Genomic DNA, 18,922 nt, shown 5'->3' with positions numbered 1-18,922 from the left:
CTATTTATTTTTTATTATATTATATTACTTATCCAAATATTATTTATCATATTCTCGAACCAAACGATGCCTATTTTTTTCCTATACACTTGTGTTACAAATTTGAAAATACGGAAAGTTAATAGCTGTGAACATTTTTTTTTATGGCAGCGGTGAACATTTTTGAAACTATAAAATTAGTTTATGTAATTTTGAATATATTGATAGTAAAAAGTTATGAGCATTTTCAGCAATCTCTAGACTACCACAATAATGTATATAATTACCCCAAAAAAATTGTTGCCTTTGGTATGTGTATACAATAAATTGTTTCCATTTTTTTCAAAACAAATAAACAAACACTAATTTGGGGACTTTTAAAAATTTGGTTTTTTTTTTTTTTTTTAAAAAAGGTGACTATTTGATTTTCTTTTATTTTTTGACAAGTGAATAAATATTTTACACTTGGTAAAAAGGAGAATATAAAACATGGAAAACATGTTTACAACACACACACACACACAAACGGAAGCCAAGCTCTTTCAAATGGCTTCCATGGCTTCCCCTAACGCCCATTTTTACCCCGAAAGGACCGCGCGTAAACCTTCATTATCGCGTCAAATCAACCTCCGCATTCTATCTCATAAGAATCCGCCGCAGAATCCAAGCACTAGCCAAAGGGGTAGCAGTCGTAGGTATACTGATTGTTGAATTATTTTATTGTTAATACAAACAGTAAATTTTTACCATTCTGATTATTAATTTGGTTACTATTGTGTTTTCAGGGAATTAATATTACGGAGTAGTGAAATTGCTGTTCTCGGAGCCATCTTCCATTTCAGGTTGTTCCTCGAGAAAAAATGAATTCTTAAGCATAATCCACAGTTTCATTATTTTTTAAGAAATTTAATAGTGTTATGCCTAGATATTATTGGATATGCTTATCTTTCTATTTTAGCAGTTTACTTATCCACTTCCTTGTATTTTTTTTATATATTTATATTTATATTTATATTTGGGAAACGAAGGAAGAATTTTGATCAAAATTCCGGGTCATTAGTCATCACAAGTGTTTATGCTGGTAATTTTGATTTCATTGGATACTTAAAAATCTATTTGTTGGGTTTGGAGTTTGAACCTCAGTAAGCTTTGAAATTTGGTGTCAAATTGATTTTTTTTTATTTTTTATTGGATGAAACAAGTTGACTGAATTTGGTTACATGATTGAAGAGAAAATTATTTAATTTATGAAAAACGATGCAGTGGGACAAAGCCAAATTACTTGGGTGTACAGAAAAACCCTCCGTCACTGGCTTTATGCCCTGCCACCAATAATTGTGTTTCAACTTCTGAGAATGTTAGCGATCGTTCGCACTATGCTCCCCCTTGGTTAGTTGCAATATTTTACAAGTTTTATTTATTTTACATTACTCTCTAGTGAATTTGCCCTTTGGACTTGACTCTAAATTGACTTGTTTTTAAATTTTTAATAGCTCATATCTGAATATGTTTATTCTTTTTTATGATAAAAACGGTGGTTGTAAGTGACTGTGATCCATGAATTTGGATTATGATGAGAACCGACCTGGATTACAGTCTTGAAATTCATGCGAGACGCATTACAATCTTGAAGCCAAAATATGAACTTTTTGGAAACATGCAAAGTCGTAAATGAATCAGACAAATGCTAGGAAAGATGATGCCAAATTTAACTCAAGACAGAGGTAGTATGTGCTTTGTACGAATTTCAAGTCAAATTTCTGGTATGAAAGTGATGTACTCAATGAATATGGCTAGGTAGGTGGGATAGAGGGGTTCAAGGTTTACCTTTGATTAATTTTCCACAAAAATTCAGAGCCATGTTTTTCTTTCATACAGTGGGGTGTTGTCCGCTGTTAGATGCATCTGAAAAAGATTAATGTTTGAACGGTTAAGGTCCTGCTGGTGTGCTAATTATATTTGGATATTTCAAGTTCTCATGTGCATTTCTATACAACTTGAAAATTGTAATAAATTTGAACATTTTGTGTGTTTAATTGTGTATATATATATGTATGTATGTGTTAGGAACTTATGAATGGTAAAAACGTGTGTTTTGGTGCAACATTTGTAGGAATTATAACCCGGAGGAGGGACGAGGCAGTAAAAATCCAGCAAGTAAAGAACAAGCGATGAAAGAGCTACTTGACGTGGTAAAAACATAATACTCACCTGTCATATATGATACACAAACACACATATATACGAACCCATATAGATTCTTCAGTCACCAAAATAGATGGAAGTGAAGCTTGTTCTTACTTTCATTCCACAGATAAAATCTACGAAACCGGAAAATTTTTCTCCAAAAATAACAGAGAAAACAGATGATTATGTACGTGTGGAGTATGAAAGCCCAATCATGGGGGTAAGTGTGAAACAGTTCCTCTCCTTTTATATTTTCATAAAGATATTTTAGTAATAAAAGAGCGTTTCATGAATTTGAATTCAAACTATATCGAAACTAGACTTACATGTGCATACTGCAATTAAGTCAACTCATTTAAAACATTTTAAACCTTGTTATTGACTAGTTCGTTGTTTCTTTATCTCAGTTTGTTGATGATGCTGAGTTCTGGTTTCCTCCTGGGAAGAAATCAATAGTGCAGTATCGGTCTGCGTCCCGGTTGGGGAATTTTGACTTTGACGTAAACAGAAAGAGAATCAAGGTGGGACTTTCATTTATTTGGCATACATATATATTCTGTTCAAATCTACTTGTGACAGGAGAAAATAAGTGTTTTTTTAATTTAAAAAAAGTACACAGGCCTTGAGGCTAGCACTAGAGAAGAAGGGATGGACCTCAGAAAACAGCTTTTGATTTCGAGCTCCTCGTCATTATAGCTATGGAGATATACATTTTTGGCATGGATGAACGAATATTGCTCAGATCGTTTCAGGTCAAATGGAAACATTGGTACATTTTGTATGTAACCGGTTATTCATGAGCATATTAGATGAAGTTGGGAGAATAAACTAACCTTAGATGTTATGTAACCTTAGCATGTTCCTTTTGTTTTAAGTAAAAAAAACATCCAAATGGAATCAACCGAACAAATATTGTTGAACATGAATTACAGAATCTTGTTTATGTTAGTGATTTGAATAGTTGAGTTTTTCTGAAGAGGATGGGAATGGCTCACCCCATACGCATCATTTTTTATGAAAGCACTCCAGTCTCACAAACCTTGGCTCATTAACTTGAAAGCTACAGTCCATAAGCTGCAAACATTTCTCGATTTAAGTAGTTTGTTGCATTTTGGCTTGCTGAACAAGTTGTGGTTATTTAGCATGAAGCAAAAGAGTTGAAGCTTTCGTAGAGAGAGAGAGAGAGAACAAAAAAACAGCCAAACATATAGGTTCTTGGTTTCGGTTAACTGACAAATCAGGTAATGTGATTCTTACTTTCTCATCACAAGACAACACAAGAATAGGATAGAAAACATGTCCAGAAGGTCGTCGTATACACAGGAATAGAGGAAAAGTCGAAGTTACAAAAAGCCATGTGGAATTCAATGGAGAAAGGTGAAAAAATTCAAACCCTATCAAACTATGAATGAACCTAGCTGATAGTAAAATGCTTCAAACATGGGTTAGCATGGTAGATTTAGGAACGGTAAAGCCAGCTCGTCTCTCTTCGTAAGAATACTCAACTTCTGTATCACGAATGCACGGTGTGAAAGGGGTGTTGGCAGTTTGCATTGTTGTAGACGCGGTTGGAGGAGTAGCTGGCATTGGAATTTGCATTTTTGTTGGAGTTCTATTCTCATTAACAGAAAAGACATTCTTCTTCGGGGTTGCCAGGGGAGTTGCAGAGAAGCTGCTTGCGACCTGACTTTCTGCGTTCTGATCCTGAAAGTTGAAAGGGATGATATTGGATGATAGGGAAGTTATCGGAGAGAGGGGCTTCCTCAAAGGCGACATTTGACAGTGCTGTGAGTTTGTTGCTGCATTGCTAGAGTGATGTTTTCCATGGCCACTGGGCTTGTGTTTATTGCCTGTATCAACATGTCACGGTTATGAAAACCTTGAAACCTGAAAGCTTTGGAGAAGTCCTTTTGCCTCCAATTCTAAGCGTAGAAATTGTAAGTTCAAGTAAATATAATCGACTTTTTTAATATCTACCAGAAGAGTGAGCCACGAAAACATTGTGGTGATTGCTGCGAGAACCCTGCTTCTGCTTCACAGAGTTATTCTTCAATAGGGAGTGAGAAGAGAGAGCGGATTTCTCTGTGAACATACTCTGTAGCATCGCCCCTCCTACAGAACACCTCTTACTAGCCACACCTCCCGTTGAAGGTCTAAAATTCTTGTTACTACTTCTAGATGGACTTTGTTTTGAACCAAATAGTGCTTCTTGTTCAACCATCAACTGTCCCTGGAGTTTCTTCTGACCCTGAAGTAAAAATAAGCATGAAAGGTGTTACTTTTACATTCATATGTACCCCCCCACCATAAAAATCTTGGCCTTAAGTGGTCAACTTAATTGGAAGCATACCCTCTGCCTTTGACGATCTAGTTCTTTCAACTGGTTTAATTCACGATACTGCTCAATCATGGACAGAAGACTGACCTAGAAATAAGAGGACACAAAATATTGAGTGCAACTGATTAAAATATCAACGCAACCATGTTAAACGAGAACATAGAGCAAGTTTGACAGGCGTTAGATTCTTTTGAAAGAATCTAAGAACAGTGCTTACTCCATCATATAGGAATTCCGCTTTTTTATCCTTCTCCCAGGCATTCACTTTTGTTTTCAATGTCTCCACCATCACTAAATACCAGAAAATAAAGAACACATAAAGAATCCCTTGAACATAATGTTCAACACTTCATAAAAAAAAACACTTGATACTACGAATAATTTGTCTACGTTGAGTTGCCCTTATGTTCTGTATTCTCCAAGTACACTCTTTGTTTCAAAACAAGCAACATTGATCTAATGGTTTTAGCCTCATAATGAAAAACTAGATATAATGAACTATGGAATGTAAAATGCATTGATATTAACCAACAGAAAGTTAGGCATGTACCTGGGATTTTACCGACTAGTGAACGCGCCTTTTCAGCCCGCTTTAGCATAAGATGTGTGCCTCTTCCAGCATTATAACGACTGCCGTCCTACAAATAGACTTGCAACAAGAAAATTAGAAGGATGTAGATAATGAGCTAAGGTTCATTCATAGTAGTAAATATTACAGCCAACCCACCCTGTTATACTCCTCCAACCAGCATTCCTCTTCACATGCAGCCAGCCATTTTTGAACCTTTTCGAGAATCTCTCTTCTGCTAAGTGCTTCCTCTTTAACCTTGGAAATCTGAACCTCCATCTGTTCAAGTAGATAAGATGGATTGATTTCCCCTGCAAGATGGTAATCAAAGTTGGCCTGTGTCTTGGAACAATATTCAGCCGTTTTTAATGTATGAAGGAGTAGGAGCCATACCGGACTCAATAGCTTCCACTGAAAGGTCTGCCATGTGGTTTTCTTCAACGATCATGTGTGATCCACGGCATATTTCCTCTAAAACTAACTTCTTTTTCAAAAGGACCTCCTTCATTTTACTGAATTTCAGTTCTTCCAGTCTAGCAACTTCCACCTCAGCCTGAGCATAGAAAGCATTATGTGTGTAAAGGGTGAATTGCCATGGATCAAGCACCCTTATCATGTAAAAGGCATATAGAGAAACAACTTAGGTAGTAAATACTAAACGGTGATAATATACATTATTGAGGAACTCCAATGACAGAATGTCCGGTTCTGTTATTTCGTTCTCTGAAGCTGCAATAGTTCGTGTGACATTATGGAATTTCTGTTGCTCCTCAAGTGGTGTATCCATCAGATTCCAAAGCTCTACCATGTTCACTGCAAGATCTTGCAACTGAAAATGCACGAATAAGAAAATGAGGATAAGATGATACGAAGAAAGGTAATTGGAAAGTAGTAAAATACCGCATACCTTTTGCATGCGCTGCAGCTTGACATCCTTAAGCCTACATATTGTCTTATGCAAGCTCTCAATTGTGTCTCCACTAATACATTTGGTGATCCGTGAGCCATCCAAACTTGGATGAATATCACAAACTGTTAATTTGAAGTCCATTCCAAGAACCAAACAGAGGTGTTTCAGGACGTTTAACTTTTCTGCTACATGCTTTAGGCGCTCGCTCTGTATGTAAATTCAATCAGTAAGATCACACACTCACAACACGTATATATTGAGTGAGTATGGAACTTTCAAACAGCAAAAAATTGCTAAACCCTCAGGTTTCCTCATGTTGCTTTATTAACACAAAGGTTATCACTTGGTAGATCTTCATGTTTCTTTAGACTAATCACATAAGTATTCAATACTGTGTTGGAAAGAACTTAGTTCTGATATATTCATAGTCCCACTTTTATTTAGATAGACTATTGGTATCAATGTCAATATGAGTGAGGTCAACAAAATGGACAAGTCAAGTAGGAGAAAGAGGACCTTCTCTTTCTGCAGTAAAAGCAACTTATTTTGTAAATCTTCTAATCTTTTAAGTGACAAATCACTGTCATCAATGACCATTGTATCCAATATCTCCTCTGTGGATCCCGAAAATTCCTTGAGGATGCAATTTATTTGCTTCTTCACCTCAGCAAATTGACCCTTCCTCTCGTTTTTTTTCTTCTTCATTTCTTCTAGTTGAGGCATTATGGCCTGAAGTTCTTTCTTCAAAGACCCAGAGATCTGTTTTAACACCAAAAGTACAGCATAACATAATTAAGTACATCACATTAAGAGCTAGAGAGACTGAGGATGGGCATTTCTCTAGGTTTTTCCTCTTCATTTTTACTGTTTTCACCTTCTTTATGTGGACTGGCAGGTCGCCCAGTGCACCACAGATGTCTGCGAGCTGTGCTTCACAGTCAGCAAGTGATTGCCTCAGCTGAACTTGGCAGCGCCTTGCCTGATCCACTTTTCTTCTATATGCATCCAGACACTCTTGCTCAAGTTCAAAAAGCATTTTATCTCTTTCATCGTCAGGTTCTCCAATCTCATCCCATATTGTCTGATTCCAGCAACAATTATTTATCAGTGTGAGGAGCTTGCGACGGGGGCAAAAAAGTTTTGTGAATGCAAATTAGTCAAACAAGGCTGATGAATGGAAAGACCTGAAGCTCGGATAGAAGAGAACCACAACTTGTTTCCATTTGTGAAGGCTGATTGGTGGTGCCTACTCATACGATGCCAACTGAGCCAGACATGTACCACAGCACAAAGAAAACCAAGTTACGTGACATAAAAACCTCGATCCACATATATCATCTCAGTTACAAAGGATACTCGATATTTGTACATGTAGACAGAAATTAACTTTCTTACTTCGTCAAAATAAGGATTAACAGTGGCTTGATGATCTATTAACTTTTGAACCAACATGAATATTTTACCTGCTCTCGCATACAACTTGTAGTCTGTAGATGAATATTTTAAATGAAACCTATATTATTGGAAATGTACAGCATGACAACAAGGAATTCCATTGAATCAGTATCGCACCACCAAACATAACATTCAAGTTGGCACATCTACCTGGGCGGCAATTGGGGGTTTGATATGTTTAATGAGCAGAGAAAAAAAAATGTTGATTTGCTTACTTGTCGGCAAAACATTCAACCAGCCCCCAAAAAATCAACAAGTATCGCTAATAATCCTCTATTTTCGATCCGATAAACGCAAGAAACCGGACCTTCGGTTCATGAAACTCACCGGAGAATGAAATCAAATCGCAGGGCGTCTGTCCCTTATAAAATCAGGAATTAATGAAAGAACCCTAGAAAAGTGTACGTTGCGTAACGTGAGACAACAGTGGGAGGGAAATGATTTCGAAGAAGCAAGAATGCTCCTTTATACTTTGTTAGAGCAAGGGAAAGGGGACCCGCCTGCGCACCCGGGTCAGTTTTTTGAATTTCAAAAAAGATTTTGCATCCTATCCGTTTCAAAAATATTAATGGATCCTTCTCCAAAAAAAAATTAATTAATTAATGGATCACTCCACGAGCAAATTATTTTGAGAGTTCGTATTTTTTAATTAATTTTATTTATATTAAAATAATAGTCATATCTATATTTATTATATATCTATAATATATATATATATATATATATATAGAGTTTTGTTATGCTGTCCACCTCCCGTGCCCACCTATAAATTGGATGATTGTCACCTCATAGGTAGGCACGAGAGGTGGACAGCATAGCAAAACTCTATATATATAATAGTTGAGCACCTCAGAGTGAGGACATCAACTTTTTTTCCAAAACTGTCCTTACACAATATAAATAAGAAAATTTGATTTTTTTTATATATTTCCATATTTGTCTCAACTAACCATTATAGATAGAATAAAATGATAACTAATAACTTTTAAATTTACTTTTATATTAGAAACAAAAAATAAATAAATTTAAAAATTATTGAAAAAAATATATTATTTGTATATAACATATAATACTAAATATATTATATTACGTGTGTGCAGTTATGCTAGTATATTATAATAGTTCAACCCCTTCGACTAATCGATTTTTGTATGTCAAATCACACCAAAAATTCTTCTCATTTTACCTCTAAATTTAACACACATCTCTTTTATATTAGATCTTAAATGACTAAATTATCCTCGATTTTTTCTAGCAGTCTTATCTCCTTTTATCTTTATATTTTTTTTTTCAAATTTCATTATTTATCAATTCCTATTAAATTATTTACAAAATTTTTTTACAACTTCTCTCTAATTTATATATCAAATTATCAAGCACGTAAAAATCATGTGTCACGATAACTAATATATATTATATTGTACACGTAAAGCGTGTGCTGCGGTCACTAGTCATAAAAATTAGTGAGTGGTCTACAATAATTTGTTAATTCGTCATATCATAAAAACAAAAGTTGTCATCCCACGACAATAATTTGTGAACTTGTCCTTCCATCACATCAAGTTGTCAGTTGGATGGCTGGACCAGATAATATCGAACAGATTCATGAAAAATATTGTATAGACTGAGTCGATAAATCTCACATATTTGTTAATGAGTTGATGAATTTGAAATTCACAAATCAGGATTTAGAATTATATTTAAAACCGTCAAAATGGATTGCCCACCATTTGGGCGAATTGGGAAATACTCACCTATTTGAAGCAGTGAAACGGACAAATCCGTCGGACCTAACTATTTTAAGTTATATTAAACAGGTCGAAACGTATTGGCCCCCCAATCTGTCACAATCTACCATTTAATGAAGCGAGGCAGGGTGAAAAAATATCAATTCAACCCGCATAGGCAAGTTAATAGCTCTAATTAAATTTACACGATTTTTTTAGGGGGAAAAAAATGTGAATTTAAGATCCATCCATCATAAAATTCATTAGAAAAAAGTTACATGGATTTCGAGTTCAATATTCTTCCAAAGAACAAAAAATTACTCGATTTAATTGTGATATTCTCATTGTTGTAAGAAAGACCGTAGCTCTCCTAAAATACTTATATTTATTAATAATTAAATTAAATGAGCTTTCATTTAGAAATATTATTTTTATACACACATATGTGTGTGTGTGTGTGTAATAAAATATGCTTTTAATTTGCAAGATGATGGGAGTGCCCCTTCTATGGTAACGTACTAGTAGCTGACGTACATGTGGCCAATTAATCAATATATTTTATAGCTGACAGAATTTCATATCTACATATTTGGCAATTCAAATTGAAAGGCAATAACCCTATTTGATTAAAACAAATTCAATACCAAATCATTAACAGCGTCTGCGGAATCATGAAATTCGATGGAATTGATGAGATTCGAAATTGACAAAATACTATTTAGTGTTTGGAAATTGGATTAGAAGTTTTAACATATACACGTACACTCTTTGATTAATGGCAAAAACTCCTATGAGACGGTCTCAAGTGTCATTTTTATGAGACGGATCCATTGTATGAGTTATCCATTAAAAGGTATTATAATTTATGTCAAAAGTATTATTTATTATTATAAATATGGATAGGGTTGACCCGTCTCACGGATGAGACCGTTTCACAGGAGTGTTACTCTTGATTAATATTTCGTGTACAACGATATTTATAACAAATATATCGTGATATTTTGATATTATATCGCGATATTTTACATTCAATTTATCATGAGATTTTGATAATGAATTTTTTGTATTGAATTTTTTGTGTTGTACAAATTGATATACAAATTTGGTTGTACATATAACATTGCTCTGAGATTTATCCCTAAACAATTTTTCGATGAAAACACACACACATACAACTACGAGATTATTTTTGTTTTTAATCAAACATATAATGCTATTTTCGACATGAAAACGAACTGATATGCTATTTGATAATTGATTGATAACAAATCCACCACTCATCATTGAAAATTTCCGAACAAATAGACCATATAAGTAGAAAAGGGGAGCAAAGTGAGGAACATAAACGGTCTTCGGAGACTAAGGCATATACATCCTCCGGACCACAGGAATAACATTGTGTAGTGAAATCCCAAAGGCAGAAATGCCAAATCGCTGACATTGAATAAAAAGTATTCTGAATGTTGCTTCGAGTTGGAACATGAAGCTTACGAGGGGCTTGGCGGTATATTTCATGTTACAATGGCAAGCAACAAACAGATGCAAACTGTAGCGGCATCGACATATGAGAATGATACAAATAATACCAAATCAGAAACTCCCAAAGTTCTAAATTCAGTAGTTACAAGAAGCTCCACGCAGTCATGCAGAGATACAAAATGGCTAAAACTTTACAAATAACACACGGTATAAAAAGACTGTTACTGTGATTGTGAAAGCCCTTTTAAAGCTCTGTGTACACCAATGTACAACACACTACCGACAGCAAGCTAATACAAATGGCCAGCCAAAAATAAAAATAAAAATAAAAATAAACTGAGAGTTAAGTTAGAGTAGATTCACCAAGAAGAATGATCTCTACACAATCTCCTCATGTCGGAACCCAGAATCGCTACAATCAGCTCTAGGATCCAATCCACAAGGAGAGTCGAACCACTTTGGATTTTCATGGTAGAAGCCATCCACCTGTAAGCTGGTAAGACCCACATCTGGATCCATCTCATCGTGATGACCTGATGGTTTTACAAGCTTCGGATTGCTGCAGCCAAGAATTCCCTTTTCGTCAAACCCTCCACATTTCAACCATTTTTCTTCCTTACATGTCTCACCGAGCAGATCCTTCGCACTCCGGCAGTCGGCCCTCATCTGATCCCAAGAAGCAACCTCCCCAAGAGTTCTCCCAAAGCTGTCCTCATCATCTTCAATAACATCTGCATCCTTGCCATCCCCATAGATCCTTGTATGATGGTCATCACCCCAATCGGGTAAATCATGCTCCACCACCAACACATCATCCATATGCTGCTTCTCCGATAACAACCCAACAGATTTTGATCCTTCATCGGGAATATTTCTTAACTTATTCGCGATGTCAAAGAGATCACGTGACACGGAACCCAACATTTGTGGTGGGATTTTCCCAATCTTACTCTCAAGCAATCCCAATTCATTCCTTAATTCTTGAACCTGCTGAAATACAGAATGCTGCATATCTCCAGAATCCTTTCCTAAGAACCCAAAAACATCATTTTCCCCTTCATCCACCATCCCATACACAGTTTCGTGATCCATCAGAAAACCTCCTTTATAACCAACCATTCGGTGCATAATCCTGGCGTTCCCATCCAATGGCCCTGGCTCATGTCCTGAGTGCACCGCATACAGCTTAAACACAGCTGTCCCTTCTTCCTCATACACAAAAGTTTTGTCCTTCTCGTTATAATTCGAAATGGGAACTATCGCCCTTATACGAAACCCACAACCGCACCTCTTCGAAGTGTATGGCTCCCTCTTCAACATCCTAGATTTTTTCGAGGAAGCTGGCTCCCCTGCCCTATGGCATGCATAATCCTTAACCTCAGCCATAAATGGCTTATACCTGATATATTTCTGCCGTATACACAGCACCACCTTATGCTTTGCAGCCAATTGCTGCAACTTAACAGGCACTTCTTTAGCAGGCACATCAAAAGATTCAGTGTATTCAAACCTACGCCGTTTAGACCTTGGAGCGCACCCTGAAGACTCGTCCGAGCACACAGGGCAGGCAGCAATACAGGTTCTAATATAACTCTCAGGAATACCATAAAATTTGGCACCTACAGTCCATAACTGCTTAATCTTCTCGATAGTTTCTCTCAACCCTAGATGTTTAAGATCCCCGTCACCATGAAATGACATGACTATGTCCTGCCACTGGTCCACATGTGAAACAAATTGATTGGAATTGTTCTTGAAACAAAGGAAACGGATGTTATTACCAGTAATTGCAGCAGCAGGTTCCGACACATGGACGGTGAGCTTATCCTGGATACGCTTCCACGCAGTCAAATACGCAGTATCCTCGTTGCGGTCCTTCCACACAGAACGCCAGCTCGCGAGCACCGGCGACGGCGTGGCGGCTCGGATCTCCTCCGGCGTTGCTAATCGGCCTTCAATCAAGCATTGAACCATTAGGCCATGCGATTCCTTATTAAAGGTATAAAATTGAGTCGAAATGTGTGACTCCGGGCTGATAAGCAGCAGTGGACGATGTATTCGCCTCTCGTGATTGTTGATTAGGGATGAATTCGGTATACTAGGGCTTTGAGACGGAACGGCTCCATCGGAGAGGGGAAGTGGAATTTCGGCGTCGGAAGAGGTGTGGCTGACGTCATCGTCGTCTTCGTCCCGGAAGAGCTCCATTTCGGCGAGAGAGAAGGGGTCTTCATCGATGGAGGGCTGAGATTGAGTGCGGTGAGGATGCATAAACTGTTCATGGTTGGGCGACCGCGGAGCCAGATGATGGAATAGATCCTTCTCGATTTTGCTTGGATTCATTTGCATCGACTAAATTCACGGCGGGGCGGCGGCGAACTTAGCTGTATAATTTAGCATGCGGAAGCTCGGCGGTCAGGGGCTTCTGAGTACAGACGCAGAGAAGGTTTTGAATTTTCTCTCTCTAACTTCGCTTTCTCTCTTCTCGAATATATATACCCAAAACGGAGTCGTTTCGACTTTCGAGTCCGCTGACAAGAACATGACACAAGTGAAACTCACTATACTCTGACTTTCATGTCAAACACCGTATCCATGGTTTTTTCTTCTTTTTTTTTTTTACGAACGTGGATTTGCAATTGTTATCTTTTGGTACTATGTTAGAGTAAATTTTTGAACTACATTTATAGTTTATAAATCACGTTAATCAAATAAATCGTATTAAATAAGTCATATGCGATTAATTAATCAAAAAAATTATTGATAAAAGAAATCGAATTTCTCACTCTGATGATACAAGTATTTTAACGATGGATTTTGTGACATAAATATTTTATTTATAAAAAATGTTATTTTTATATTAAAATCCTTATTTTTCATCAATAATAATTGGATAGAAAATCAAACAGAATAACCTTTCAAAAATTGTTGATCTCGTCTGACAAGTTCAACCAGACCGTTGATACGAAATATTTTTATATTATATATTATATAAAACTAGTCGTGTTACGTGCTTATAAGATTGAATAGTTATCCCTCGATTTAATCTATGCATGAGCCAATAAGCCTCTGACTTATGTGGAATGAGGCCCCCTCCGGGTATACCCTTTTTGAAGATTGAATAATTATCTGAACATGATATTTTTTTAAATTTTTCGAATTAATGATTTTTCATAAATTTTTAAGAGTGATATATTAACCTAAAAATTTAATAAATAAAACATATTTTTTTTTTAATGAGTTAAATATTTTAGCCCTATCATTATCTATATTTTAAAGTTCAATTATCTATATTTTTAAAATTGAAGAACAAATATACTTTATAATCAAATGTTTGAGGGTAATTTTGAAATTAAAAATATTTCACCATAAGTTAGTTAGAGTTTTTTTTATTCATAATTTTAAAATATAAAAAAATAAAAGTAATTACTGCAAAAATCAAAATGCCACCACCAATAGTGGACGGACACACACACGTTTTTCTTTATTTCATAAATGTTAAAAAAAAACTAAATCAAACCAACACATATTTAGATATAAGCAAAAGAATTTTTTAAAAAAATAAAATGATTAAAACTCTTGAAGATATTGTAAAAATAAATATTTTTTGCTAAAAAATAAAGTTTACCGTTAACTACAATTTTGAAATAACAAAAATATCAATGAGGCGGTCTCGCAGATTATTTTTGTTAGACGGTTATTCGAACTGACCCAACCTATGAAAAATTATTATTTTTTGTATTAAATTATTTTTCACTGTAAGTATAAATTTTTTCTCTACCACTTTTACATATAAAGAACCATGAAACGGTCTTACTCTTTGAAAATTATTTGTCCCTCAAATTAGTAAAGTTAGCATGTTTGGTATGTGATCTCAACTCTCAAGTCTCATTTTATTAATAAAATTAAATAAATAAAAATGGCATTGAGTAAAAGGGAAAAAAAAGTAAATTGTTTTTTTTTAAGAAAATAAAAGGGAAGAAAGGTCACTACAAATTTAATTGAAGCGTCCACTATGGCGGCTTTTTTTAAAAAAAAAATTTAATTAATTTTAAATTATTAATAAATATATATATCTATTACTATCTATTACTATTGTTATGTAAGAGACCCTTAGTTGGTCTCTTGATGTGCACAAAAATATAAATAAATATATATAAAAAAAACACACACCATAACCGCTTCTCTCCACTATCTCAATTTCTTTTATTTTTTCATTTAACTATTTCTCTCCTTTTTTCTCCCAATTTATGTATTTTATATATAGTACAATCATTTTATTTAACAATTATAATTGAAATATAATTTTATTATAAAAACATATTGTTTAGCAAGCAATGCGTGCAACAAGGCACTAGTAATAGTTATGTATTAGGATCTCTTCCTTAATTAATACCAGTAGTTGAGGCACACACGTTTTATATGTAATATATGCGCAAATATTATATATGACATGAATGTAATATATTTATATTTAAAATTATTTTCATATCATTAATGTTCAATTTTAAATAACAAATATCACAATATATTATATTTCAAAAAAATTATTGTGAGTTGGTTTCATATGTAAATTTAATTTTGTGAGACAGATGTCCTAATTGGGTCAACCATGATAAAATATTATTTTTATGATATTATTATTATTATTTATTATAAATATGAGCAGAAAGATCTGCGAAACCGTCTCACATTATTATGATATTTTTTATTAATGGGATATTATCATTTAAAAATTCAAAAATATAAATAAAATCAACGAATATTTTATTAGATATGATAGACATAGATTAAAAAAAAATCAATCATATTGTTGAGTTAAGCTTGCATGAGAATTGAGAAAGAGTAGTACTATGATGAGTGACATCCTGGGAAGCTCTATTGCACTAAGTTTTTAATGTTATGCTGTTTGATATGGTTGGCTAGGTGCAGAGACGGATGTACATTAGGCAATAGGTCTATACTGGGCTCTAGCCCAGCCCAAAGTTTTTTTTTTTTTACTACCTATTTAATGTTTTAAATAGCACATCCGAAGCCCCCTTTTCAGCCCAACCCAACCCACTATCTACCTCATCACATGGCCTTTTCCTATTGCCCTTTTTTATTTTACGCTTACATGTGATGTGAGCACATATACAATATCATGAATTCTATCATAAGCATAAATCAATTCAATTTCACCCAAAATTTATATATATATATATATATATATATATATATATATTGACCTAATTAATGTGCTATTTAAAAAAAAAATCAATTAATTTTGTTTTAAATAATTATATATATTATATATATATATATATATATATATATATGAAAGTTGAGATTTTTTTATTTGTTATTTCAAACATCACGAGACTCATAAACCAATTGTATATGGAAGTTGCATCAAAGTCGAAGTGTATTATAAAATTCAGTTATTTTAAGTATTATTTATTAATATAATTACTAAACAGTATGAAAATTAGATTGCATTATATATAATTATATGTTTCAAAATCCCATAAGCACAATCTACTAGAAAAATATCGTATAAGAGTAGGTATTTTATAAAATGATTTCACAGATCTATATCCGAGAGACGAGTCAACTCGGTCTATATTTACGGAAAAAAATACCACTTTTGACCTAAAATATAATACTTTATGTAATACCCGAAAATTTTAAAACATAAATCCGCATGCATAATTAGGAGAAAATTAATTATTAATTTTTAAAAATAAGGGTTAAATGTATTTATGTGGTATTATGTGATTTATATGCATGATTTAATTTATTTTAGCATTTAACCCGCAATATTAGGATTTTTAGATTTTTGAGAATTTTATGGAGTTAATCGCGTTGGCGGGGCCGTGGACGGACGAGATACCAAAATTCTTAGCCAAAAATATTTTATGAATTTTATGAGCCTTAAAATAATATTTTAAGGTATTTTATCATGAAAATTTTAGTATTTAATTATATATTTATTTAAGGGTTGATTTTTAGTCAAAATTAGTCCCTTTATTGACTTTTATTAAATTTTAAAATTAGCCTATATTAATATTTCGAGATTTGAGATATTTTATCAGATTTTTATTATTATTTGAGAGTTTAAAATATTTTTGTTTAAGGTATAATATCTTTATATTGAGTAATATCTATTATTATTCAATTATCTACCAATAATTTAAACCTAAATCACTCCCTAATCTATTCCCAAACCCCATCAGCCGGCACTCATCACTCTCACCCCCATCCCAAGCCTTTCAGCAGAAAACTCATCCTCCATAGCCGATCCAACCTAGATTTTTGGAGATTTTGGTCCGTTCGTCGTCCCGGAGCCCCCGTATACGCGATATTCTTCGTCATTAAATTAAAAGGCATGTCTAAAACTTTTATTTGACCACCATATAATCTATTATGAATGAATGATATTTTTGTTTCAGAATTTATTAGCCATGGTTCGAATTTATTGCAAGTATGAATGAATTGTTGCATGTTTTGGTGCATTCATGATCATAACTCGCTTTTGGCCTTGCATGGTTCGGTCCAGAGGCTAGGGCTCGAGTTAGAGGTGGGCTAGGGTCCTAAGAAGCGATCCATGATCAGATTATAGGGGCTGGAGTCGGCTAGGTTCAGGTCTAGGGCCGAGTTGGTCAAAGAGCTGCAGTTTAGGGTTTATGAGAAGAAGCCTTCGAATTCTTGGCTTGGACCATGGCTTGGGCTGAGCCATGGTGGGTTGGGACCACCCAGACGTGGGCCACGTCTGGGCGGTGGTACTCCGGCCAGGGGAGGCCGGAGTAGGGTGGCAGCAGCCCTTGTTTGGCTGCTGCCCGCCGCCGAGGGGAAGGGAAAGAGGGGGGTTCGGGTTTTGGTTGCTGGGTCGGGTTCCGGGTCAGGGTTGGGTTCTGGGTCGGGTCAGGTAGTCAGGGGTCGGTTCAGGTCAGTCCGGGTCTGGGTTAGGTGGACTGGGCTCGAGTATTTTTAATTTTTAAATATATTATGTTTTAATTGGGTTTTGGGCCAATTAATTAGAAATAAAATTATTTGGGCTTTCAAAATTATTTTTAAGTTAGTCCAATGATTTTTATGGGCTCGTGGGCCCATAGGAATTTTTGGGCCAGTCAGTGATTTTATGGGTCAGCCTAATGAATTTTTAGGAATTAATTAGTTAATGGACCTAAATATTTTTATTTAAGCCCAATAATAATTAAGTATTTTATTTTAGTAAAAATTATAATTTTTAAAATTAGTTATTTAGTTATGGGCTTTAAGTTATTTAATGGGCTTTAAGTCAGTTAAGGGGCTTAGTAGAGAGACCAACAGTGTGGACCAAACCATGGAAAATAATTAAGCCCGGAATATATATATTTAATTATTTTATGCATGAAGTTTATATTTTAAGTATAAGTATATTTATTATGAAAAATCAATTAAATATATATTACGGACAAATTTTCAGTGCATGCATTCATGAAATTTTATATGTTATGATTATGATTATGTATGAGTTGAGCAAAAATATTTTCTTGATGGAATTTGAAGTAGTGTGACATAAGGGTGGTTATCCACCATATGATATATGATTTATGCGGTAGTTTACTACCATAGGAGGTGATTTATCACCGCCACATACGTTGGTTTATGAGACTGATCAGTCGGCACAGATAAGCGTCACACTTACGGATATGACCATAGATTGTTTCAAAAATACCATGCTCAATTATGTTATGTATGATGAAGAAAGATGATGGTTATGATTAAGATTTATGTTTCAGTATTTATGTTATGAAAAATATTTTCATGCATGTTCATGTATCATGTATATGTATTAGTATGATTATGTGATGCATTATCTTAAACTTTGATATTCAAGTTTAGACATGTTGAGCCCCTAGGCTCACTACGCTTATATGGTGCAGGTGAGACAGATGACTTTTATGTAGCTCCTACCGGTGGTGAGGACGTATGAGCTCACGGAATAGTGGCCCCGTGACCGTTGCATGACTTAGGATTATTTCAGATATATTTTATTATGTTATTGATTTTTAAGCAAATTATACTTTTACTTTAATATTTTCGCACTTGTTTTTTTGGAGCATGCAAAACTTATTTTTATTTCATGCTGATATTATTTATCTTTTATTTTGAATTACATATATGTATGGGCGTATATGTATTGTTATTATTTAAAAAAAAAAAATTCCGCATTTAAGTTTAAAGAGTCTTAGATGTTTCACTTTATCACGAGTCATATTGGGTCGAGTGATTGACATTGGACCCGCTTAAAAAATTGA

The 18,922-nt window shown here is 34.5% G+C and overlaps 3 protein-coding genes across 6 annotated transcripts; 1 reads left to right on the top strand and 2 right to left on the bottom strand.

Annotated features, from left to right (window-relative positions):
- Nucleotides 1–508: 508 nt before the first annotated feature.
- LOC140884335 (uncharacterized) lies at nucleotides 509–3,126 on the top strand. Of its 3 annotated transcripts, none has more exons than XM_073291063.1 (7): nucleotides 509–674; nucleotides 765–821; nucleotides 1,243–1,368; nucleotides 2,093–2,171; nucleotides 2,294–2,386; nucleotides 2,574–2,687; nucleotides 2,786–3,126. In XM_073291063.1, exons 1-7 carry the CDS (start codon nucleotides 526–528, stop codon nucleotides 2,837–2,839), a joined length of 672 nt encoding a protein of 223 aa, XP_073147164.1. In that variant the 5' UTR covers nucleotides 509–525; the 3' UTR covers nucleotides 2,840–3,126. The 3 variants fall into 3 exon arrangements, with proteins under 3 accessions (XP_073147164.1, XP_073147162.1, XP_073147165.1); XM_073291061.1 differs by having other exon boundaries at nucleotides 2,779–3,126; XM_073291064.1 differs by lacking the exon at nucleotides 1,243–1,368 and having other exon boundaries at nucleotides 2,779–3,126.
- Nucleotides 3,127–3,394: 268 nt separating this feature from the next.
- LOC140883110 (65-kDa microtubule-associated protein 3-like) lies at nucleotides 3,395–7,916 on the bottom strand. 2 transcript variants are annotated; one of them, XM_073289442.1, is made up of 13 exons: nucleotides 7,765–7,916; nucleotides 7,167–7,246; nucleotides 6,857–7,063; nucleotides 6,499–6,741; nucleotides 5,980–6,189; nucleotides 5,746–5,901; nucleotides 5,466–5,625; nucleotides 5,232–5,383; nucleotides 5,055–5,142; nucleotides 4,722–4,795; nucleotides 4,517–4,591; nucleotides 4,144–4,414; nucleotides 3,395–4,016 (listed from the first exon to the last, which is right to left on the bottom strand). In XM_073289442.1, exons 2-13 carry the CDS (start codon nucleotides 7,203–7,205, stop codon nucleotides 3,601–3,603), a joined length of 2,091 nt encoding a protein of 696 aa, XP_073145543.1. In that variant the 5' UTR covers nucleotides 7,206–7,246; nucleotides 7,765–7,916; the 3' UTR covers nucleotides 3,395–3,600. The 2 variants fall into 2 exon arrangements, with proteins under 2 accessions (XP_073145543.1, XP_073145544.1); XM_073289443.1 differs by having other exon boundaries at nucleotides 7,653–7,786.
- Nucleotides 7,917–10,641: 2,725 nt separating this feature from the next.
- LOC140882545 (uncharacterized) lies at nucleotides 10,642–13,121 on the bottom strand. The gene has a single exon (XM_073288607.1). It carries the CDS (start codon nucleotides 12,987–12,989, stop codon nucleotides 11,022–11,024), a length of 1,968 nt encoding a protein of 655 aa, XP_073144708.1. The 5' UTR covers nucleotides 12,990–13,121; the 3' UTR covers nucleotides 10,642–11,021.
- Between the last annotated feature and the right edge of the window lie 5,801 nt (nucleotides 13,122–18,922).

This window comes from Henckelia pumila, chromosome 2 (assembly GCF_033568475.1).
Source record: "Henckelia pumila isolate YLH828 chromosome 2, ASM3356847v2, whole genome shotgun sequence".
Lineage (NCBI taxonomy): Eukaryota > Viridiplantae > Streptophyta > Magnoliopsida > Lamiales > Gesneriaceae > Henckelia > Henckelia pumila.
Note: the sequence above shows the minus strand (reverse complement) of the source record. Positions and strands in the feature narration are given on the sequence as shown.

Excerpts from the sequence above, each read along its gene's own strand:
- LOC140882545 (XM_073288607.1), bottom strand. The coding sequence starts at position 12,989 with ATGCAAATGAATCCAAGCAAAATCGAGAAGGATCTATTCCATCATCTG.
- LOC140883110 (XM_073289442.1), bottom strand. The coding sequence starts at position 7,205 with ATGGAAACAAGTTGTGGTTCTCTTCTATCCGAGCTTCAG. Across the intron at positions 6,742-6,856 it reads TGCCAGTCCACATAAAGAAG|ATCTCTGGGTCTTTGAAGAA; the intron begins GTGAAAACAGTA and ends GTGTTAAAACAG. Across the intron at positions 4,415-4,516 it reads TAGATCGTCAAAGGCAGAGG|GGTCAGAAGAAACTCCAGGG; the intron begins GTATGCTTCCAA and ends TTTTTACTTCAG.
- LOC140884335 (XM_073291061.1), top strand. The coding sequence starts at position 526 with ATGGCTTCCATGGCTTCCCCTAACGCCCATTTTTACCCCGAAAGGACC. Across the intron at positions 1,369-2,092 it reads TCGCACTATGCTCCCCCTTG|GAATTATAACCCGGAGGAGG; the intron begins GTTAGTTGCAAT and ends CAACATTTGTAG. Across the intron at positions 2,387-2,573 it reads ATGAAAGCCCAATCATGGGG|TTTGTTGATGATGCTGAGTT; the intron begins GTAAGTGTGAAA and ends TCTTTATCTCAG.